General features: G+C 41.3%; 1 protein-coding gene across 1 annotated transcript in view; it reads left to right on the top strand.

Annotated features, from left to right (window-relative positions):
- ANTXR1 (ANTXR cell adhesion molecule 1) overlaps positions 1-2,081 on the top strand; it is a 249,725-nt gene extending 247,644 nt beyond the window's left edge. Inside the window, exon 19 of the mRNA XM_028496612.1 lies at positions 1-2,081. This exon is cut by the window's left edge and continues 88 nt beyond it. Within this exon, the coding sequence (XP_028352413.1) occupies positions 1-66 (66 nt within the window). The 3' untranslated portion in view covers positions 67-2,081.
- Positions 2,082-8,507: the final 6,426 nt, after the last annotated feature.

Below are 8,507 nucleotides of genomic sequence, written 5' to 3' on the forward strand. Positions count from 1 at the left end.
CCTCAGGCTCCCCCTCCCAACAGGGCACCACCCCCCTCCCGACCACCTCCTAGGCCCTCTGTCTAGAACCCACAGTTCATGCTCTGGGTTCTCTCAGAAACTTTGGGGAGGAGGCTCCTCTGTGGTGTTAGAACAAGTCTTTCCAGTTAAAGGGGGCTTCCACTTCGGAAATGAGTGGTGATAAAGCCCACTGACGTTCACACACTTTAAAAATTGGTTTGTAACACCAGTACACCGACAATTGTGATCAGAGGAAAGAAATCGAAATTTTGAATTGCCTGAAAACAAACAATGAGGCAACTACAGTCGCAATTATAGCCAGCCAGCCATCACCTCTAGAAGGTTCCAGAGACACTGAAACTGCTGAGATGCTCTAAATGGGATCGTGTCTCATGGAGATCAATAAGAAAATCGTTTCTCTGAGGGTGAAATGCAGAGTCAGATAAGAAATAACATTGCTGGGTTGCTAAATGCTGCCTTCCCTCTTTCACTCCACCTCCATCACTTGACCCTGGACCCTTGGCCTAGGAACCAAGGAATCCTCACCTCTATGTGCCACCCAGGAAGGTCGAGACCCTTTGCCTACATCTTTGGAGAAAGATTGGGGTCACCATTGTGGCAAGAAACTCAACATCATACAGGTATCCAAAAGCATGTTCTGGGATTTGCAGAGGAGTAAAAAGATATGCCTTATTTTCCTTCCAAATTCTCCCAGTTTCCAAGTGAGGAAGAGGGCGGTTGTTTACTGAAGGAAAAGGTATGTTACCATGTTTGCTGTGTAAGTGAAATCAGGTGTGTGCGCTGACAGGCGAGTACTGATGGGAGCATCAGACAGTTTCTAAAACCCACAGGCCATCAGCAGCTGGAGGTGGCTGGCTTTGGCCCAACATGGCCCCTAAATCAACAGACAACGGCATCGTCAAAGAGCAACTTGTTAATGCCTCATGTTAAAAAATCAAGATTTGGCTTCGATTTAAATCACTTGAGATACGAAGAAGTGATTGATCCTATTTTCCAGAGACAAACATTAGTTGATCTTCCCAAAATGGCATGACTAGCACCTACCACACAATTTCACTGATTTTGTTTTTTTTTCTCGGTGAAGTTGTACACCAGAGACTTCTAGATAGAGCTGAGAGACAATAGGCCTGACATACTAAGGAATTTATCCAAAAAAAAGCATGTGTTTGTGGATACAAATATATTTCTCCTTGGCTTTTCAACATACTCACAAATATTATCAGCTGCCTGAAATTCCCACCATGCCTGGGAACCACTCCAGTCCTCCAAGTCTTTCTGAATCTGCTATCACCAGTAAGCTCTATAATCACTTTGTAAACATTAGGCTTCATCACCCAAGGGTGAAAACAGAGGCCACTGTTTAGGGCCTCCTGCACCAGCCTGTTCAAAATTACCTCCCCCTCCAACTTTCCACAGGTCTTAAAATTCCACTCCCAAAACCCTTAAATCTTTTCAGGAATGAAGCAAAATATAAAGTAAATGCAAACTTAGTGCTTTGGGCTGTGGTCTCCAAAGACCCTTCAAAAACCCATCAAGCCAGCCTCATTCTTTCATCTTACTTAGAATAGAGACATAGGACCTAGCATGAATTCCATACACACCAATGCTTGTAGCCATGGCAGACATTGCTAATCAATCACAGCACCATCTTCCATGGAGCCCAATGATTTCTACACAATCCTCAAATCATAATTCCAAAGAGCCACCACTAATTAGTCAAAACTGAGACATAAATTATCCCTAATTGCCATCTCAACTTTAGAAAGCAAAAGCAAACAAGGATTGTGGGGGGGAATGGGGAAACCCTTGGGCATAAAAGGTACAGTCAGGGGAGAATAGATCTAGGCAGAGTGCCCTAGTCGGGGTCCACAGGCACTAAATCTGCATTGCCAACACCAAACTGACACTTCCCCAAGCATACCTCAGACCTGCCCTTCTCCCAGCCTTCCGCTGCCAGAGACTCTCCCAGCTTCCTCATAGAGCTAAAATCAGAGATAGTTTCCAGGGCTTATGAAAGCAACCTCCCTCCCTTGCCCCCCCAACCTGGCCCATATTGTCTATTTTTAGAACATTAGGTTTCTTCTTGAGTATAGTCCTCCATGAAGCAGGTGTCAGAATGTCTTGGCCACCTGCAGTGACATTGCTGGACTCCAGAGAACCATTCCATAGGCGAATGGGTCCCCCAGGCTCACAGCATAGAGGCACTGAGCCCCTGGCCACTGTTTTGACTGCTGGCGGTACAAAACAGTCCACCCTACACCACTGCTGCATAGCTCACTGCGGCCATCAGAAAGTTCAAGCCAAGATGTTGACATTGTTGTGCATCAAGATGGCAGGCATCAGGTGAGAATGCAACATTCAGGATCCCAACTGCACATCAGCCAGAAGCCCTGTGCAGTTTCCAAGATGTTGTTTTGGTGAACTTTTAGATGAAATAGGGAACTGCGAAAATATGATGACTTTGAAGAGGATTAGCAGGGTTTGTCCTTAAAAGGGACTCTTCATGTCAACCCCAGTCATTTAGAATTACAGTGGAGAAGGAGAAACCTCTATACTGTATGAACAAGGTAATATTTTAATAGTAGGCTATTACAGGCAGGAAAATTCTTTAACTGGTTTATAAAATCTATCCAAACTTGTGTCATTCCCTGTAAAAGGTAGCAGACATATGATTGTGATTAGGAAACTGCACAAAATTATTTTTTCAACCCTCATGTTAATGTCCTCCTGAAGTTTTTTTTAATAAAAGCCAACTTTTTGTTGTATATATTCATATTCCATGTGTTAGATGGAAGCATTTCCTATCCAGTGTGAATAAAAGGAACAGTTGTAGTAAATTATTATAAGGCCAATGATATTTCATGGCAGGTTATTCTACCAAGCTGTGCTTGTTGGTTTTTCCCATGACTGTATTGCTTTTATAAATGTACAAATAGTTACTGAAATGACGAGACCCTTGTTTGCACAGCATTAATAAGAACCTTGAGTGGTTACCTCTGTTGACGACCAGTTCACAAACAGCTTCTGTCCTGGAGCTTGGCCCGTACTCCAGTAAGACACAAGGTCTCTCTTTTACCAAGGTCAAAAACAGAGCTAGTGGACATATTAATTTATAGTCTTGGATATCTGGCCATGGATAACCTCATTGTAAATATCACTAGAATGGGCAGAGATAATCTGGAAGTCTCATATATACTAAAGTCCAAACACTGTGTCAGATGAGGGAAATCCATCCAAGAACTAGAAAAAAGTAATGATGAGATAATGAGCAACAATTTCAGCCCAGTGCCAACTCAATAAAAAACAATTAATGCTGTGTAAAAGTGGGTTGAATTAGTTTGCAAACTATATAAAGATATATGCCGTAAAAAACCTATTAATGCACACCAGATGGGAATGGGATGTTCTAGTCAATTGTGTTTTCTAGTTATCTGAACTCTACTATATTATCATACTTGGATAAGCAATTTAAAAGAATTAGAATATGATTTTTTAAATACACTTAACATTAAACTCTTCTAATTCTTTCTTCTCTCTGTGATAATTCGTAAGACAGTATGGATCTTCAGTGCCTCTGAGTCAATGTTATAAAAATCAGTTATTGCTGTACCTGCTATAGGAGACTGGGCTAAATGTGTACAATGACAAACCCTGGAAGTTGCTTTTTTAAAAAAAAATAATAAATTCTTAAAATTAACTCTTTTCCTAGTTGTGTCTTTGTTATGAAAATGAAGTGTAGGTTGTTCAAGTGCTTAACATCCTGATCATAAAAATGGCTATCACTCTGCAAATTAAATTATATTGCACAAATTATTTTGTGCCCTCCAATAAACTCTCCACTGTCTTGATTACTCTCATTTCTTCTTTAGCTGTCCAACATTCAACATATTCTTTATTTTTAGCAACAGTTTTAGATTTTAAAAAGTAACACATGCTGGGCTTCCCTGGTGGTACAGTGGTTAAGAATCCGCCTGCCAATGCAGTGGGCATGGGTTCGAGCCCTGGTCTGGGAAGATCCCACATGCTGTGGAGCAGCTAAGCCCACGCACCACAACTACTGAGCCTGCGCTCTAGAGCCCGTGAGCCACAACTACTGAACCCATGTGCCACAACTACTGAAGCCCACACGCTTAAAGCCCATGCTCCACAACAAGAGAAGCCACTGTAGTGAGAAGTCTGCGCACCAAAACGAAGAGTAGCCCCCACTCACCACAACTAGAGAAAGCCTGCTCGCAGCAACGAAGACCCAACACAGCCCTAAATAAATAAATTTAATTAATTAATTGTTTAAAAATATTTTTAAAAAACTTTTAAGTAAAAAAAAAGTAACCCATGCTAAATGAAAAATGAAGTAAAAGTAGAGATATAGAAGCACGCAGGAAAAAAAATAAATGTAGTGTATCAGTCAGGATTGTGTTTGGCTGCCTGTAACAGAAATGTGGCTATGATTGATTTGACTCACAGAACAAGGACTCTAGAGGTTTGCTATCTGCTTAAGAAATCAGGCAGTGTCTAGACAGTGCTGCAATAAATACCCTTCTATCTATATATACTTCAAAATATTTTTGTTATTTCTGCACCTTATTCTCCTTAGTGGCTTCCATTCAGCTCCTCCTCCTCTTATATTTTTTGTAGGTAAAAGAGTACTAGTTCCTGAATCTGTTTCTTTACAAGTCCTCATTAAGCCTTGAGGTCATCTTAATTGGAATAAAACCATCTGAAAACAGAAAATCACGCCACAATTTCTTTCCAAGATTTCATTAGTATTCAATTTAAATAGCATTTTGGGCACATGCAAGTTTTTAAATTACATTCTTCATTAAATCATTTTGAGAAAACTGGCTTGCAATTTGGAAGGAAAAAGAGAAGTTGGAGCCCTACCTCACTCCTTCCACCAAAATAAATTCCAGCTGTATTTAATTTCAGTGTAACAAATAAAACCAGGAAAGTACTAGAAGTCGTACTTTCTGTATGGTATAAAGAATTTTTAAATCTTATATATTGTTTGACTTGCTAAACAAATTTCTTATAAGATCATTTCAATGTTTGAGCTCTGAATGCTGAGTAGTGCTCCAATGCATTATGTTGAATAATCAAAGAAACCAACAGGAATAAGATCATTGATCAAGTGCTGACTGTGAACTGGAGCGGGAGATCCAAAATTATTCATCACTAAATCCAATTTTCTATCTTCAGATAAAAATGTGTTCCCCTGAAGTGTCACTTAGGTAAAGAACAATCAATGTAACACTTTGTCCATTTAATACACTGTAAACAAGGTCAATGTTACTTACAATTATCAAACATTTTGTATTAGGCCATAGAGTTGGCATATGCAAAACAGATGAAGTTATTCTGTTTACAATTGTACTGTGTTGGCTTGAATGATGGCACCTCCATCCTGAAGTTATCCTACCTAAACAAATTAGAAGGCTTATAATTCCACTGAGCATAATCTTTAGTTCCTCTCTTTTTTGCTCAACGTTCAAATGATCTTTTAGTTATATAAATCCTTCCTTCTCTACTTAACTTGGGACACTTTTAATTCTTGAAGTTAAAACTGTGCAACATCTCCTTTATTTAGTTTTAAATATAATTTCACAATGTACTTATAAAGCAACAGCAGCAGTTGACAAAATGCCTGAGTCACTTGAGAGTTCAGAGCAAAGTTCTGTTAAATGATGTTCAATTAATTGTGCACATTCAGTACTTTTTAGCCAGCATATTTAGTTGAGAGTTTCTTGTAAACATTAAAATGGATGCAACTCATAAAAGACATATTTCCTTGGAGTGAAGTGGCTTGCATTCTTGCAAAGCATTTTAAAACTACAAGAAAGAGGGACTTCCCTGGTGGCACGATGGTTAAGAATCTGCCTGCCAATGCAGGGGACACAGGTTCGATCCCTGGTCCAGGAAGATCCCACATGCCACAGAGCAACTAAGCCCGTGCACCACAACTACTGAGCCTGTACTCTGGAGCCCACAAACCACAGCTACTGAGCCTATGTGCCACAACCACTAAGCCCACACACCTAGAGCCTATGCTCCACAACAAGAGAAGCCACCGCAATGAGAAGCCCGTGCACCACAACGAAGAGTAGCCTCCACTCATCTCAACAAAGAGTAGCCGCCACTTGTCGCAACTAGAGAAAGCCCATGCACAGCAACAAAGACCCAATGCAGCCAAAAATAAATAAATAAATAAATAAATTTTTTTTAAATTACACGAAACATTGGCACTAAGAGTACAGGAAATGGGCTTCCCTGGTGGCGCAGTGGTTGAGAATCCACCTGCCGATTCAGGGGACACGGGTTCGTGCCCCGGTCCGGGAAGATCCCACATGCCGCAGAGCAGCTGGGCCCATGAGCCATGGCCACTGAACCTGCGTGTCCGGAGCCTGTGCTCCACAACCGGAGAGGCCACAACAGTGAGAGGCCCGCGTACCACAAAAAAAAAAAAAAAAAAAAAGAGTACAGGAAACATTTCATTTTCTTCTGAAAGAGAAGTCATAAGACAGGAGACCTATCAGCCACCCATCACTGACACTTTCAAGCACTTTGGAGTTGCTGCCAAGATAGTGGAGTAGGAAGACCCTGAGTTCACCTTCTCCCATTGGGCACACCAAAATTACAACTATTTACTGAGCAACTATCAATGAGAATAACCTGAACACTAGCAGAAAAGATTTTCTGCAACTAAAGATATAAAGAAGGAACCACAGTGACATTGGTAGTGGGAGCAAAGATGCAGTCTGGTCAAGACCCACACCCCTGGGTAAATGACCCACAAACGGGAGGATAATTACAATTGCAGAAGTTCTCCCCAAAGGAATGAGGATTCCAAGCCCCAGGGTTCTGCACCAGGAAGACAAGCTCCCTGAATGTCTCGCTTTGAAGGCCAGTGGGACTTGCTTAAGGGAGAGCCAGAGACTCTGCTCTTAAGGGGCACGTGCAAAACCACACATGCTCTGAGACCCAGTGCAGAGTCAGTAATTTGAAAGGAGCCTGGGTCAGACTCACTTATTGATCTTGGAGAGGCTCCCAGAGAGGCAAGAGCCAAATGCAACACCCCCTGAGGAGATAGATGCTGGCAGCAGTCATTTTTGAGACCTCATTTTACCACATGACCCTGGTGCTGCCAAGCACCATTTTGGAGTCTTCCTCTAGCCCATTGGTAACAAGGGCTTACCCACTCACCAGCTGGTCAGCACCAGTCCCAGGACCCCCCAGGCTGAGAGGCCAGTAGTATAGGAACTAAGCCTTGCCCAGAAGCAGGTCAGGCACAAGCCCCAGATAACCTTTGTCCATGCAATCAGCCACACCAAGATTTAGCCCCAAAAACCAGCAGGTTGGCAGCCCCTGCATGAGTCAGGATCTGGCAACAAACCATGCCAGGGATCAGCTCCATCTACCAGCTGTCTGCAGTAGTGGGTCCCATCATAACAGAAGGGCCCAGCAGCCTACATAGGGTCACCCCTAAAGCATATAGCTCTGGTGACCAGAGAGGAGTATGCTGCCAGGCCCCATAGGACATCTGTTAAATAAGGTCACTTCTCCAAGATCAGGAAGCATAACCAACATACCTAATACATAGAAATCGAGAATGAGGCAAAATGAGGGAAGAGATGAATATATTCCAAATTAAGGAACAAGATAAAACCCCAAAAGAAGAACATAGTGAACTGTAGATAAACAATCTACCTGATAAAGAGTTCAAGGTAACAATCATAAAGATGTTTAATGAACTTGGGAGAAAAATGGATGAACACAGTGAGAACTTTAACAAAGAGTTAGAAAATATAAAGAAGAACCAAACAGAGCTGAAGAATACAATAACTGAAATAAAAATACACTAGAAAGAATCAACAGTAGACTAGCTGATACAGAGGAATATATTAGCAAACTGGAAGACAGACTAGTGGAAATCACCAAAGCTGAACTGAAAAAAGAATTTTAAAACATGAGTATAGTATAAAAGACCTCTGGGATAATATTAAGCATAGTAATAGTCACATTACAGGGGTACCAGAAGGAAAAGAGAGAGAAAAAAGGGCAGATAACATATTTGAATAAATGATAGCTGAAAACGTCCTTAATCTGGGAAAGGGAACATTCATATCCAGCAAGCACAGAATATCCCCAAAAGATGAATCCAAAGAGATCCATACCAAGACACATTGTAATTAAAATGGCAAAAATTAAAGATAAAGAGAAAATCATAAAAGCAGCAAGGGAAAAGCAACGAGGTATGTACAGGGGAACTCCCATAAGGCTATCAGCTGACTTTTCAGCAGAAACCCTGCAGTCCAGAAGGGAGTGGCATGATATATTTAAAGAGATGAAAGGGAAAAGCCTACAACCAAGAATCCTCCACATGACAAGGCTGTCATTCAGATCTGAAGGAGAGATAAATAGTTTTACAGACAAGCAAAAACTAACCGAGTTTAGCAACACTAAACCAACTTTACAAATATGTTAAAGGATGA

The sequence above is a fragment of the Physeter macrocephalus genome, chromosome 12, assembly GCF_002837175.3.
Source record: "Physeter macrocephalus isolate SW-GA chromosome 12, ASM283717v5, whole genome shotgun sequence".
Taxonomy (NCBI): domain Eukaryota; kingdom Metazoa; phylum Chordata; class Mammalia; order Artiodactyla; family Physeteridae; genus Physeter; species Physeter macrocephalus.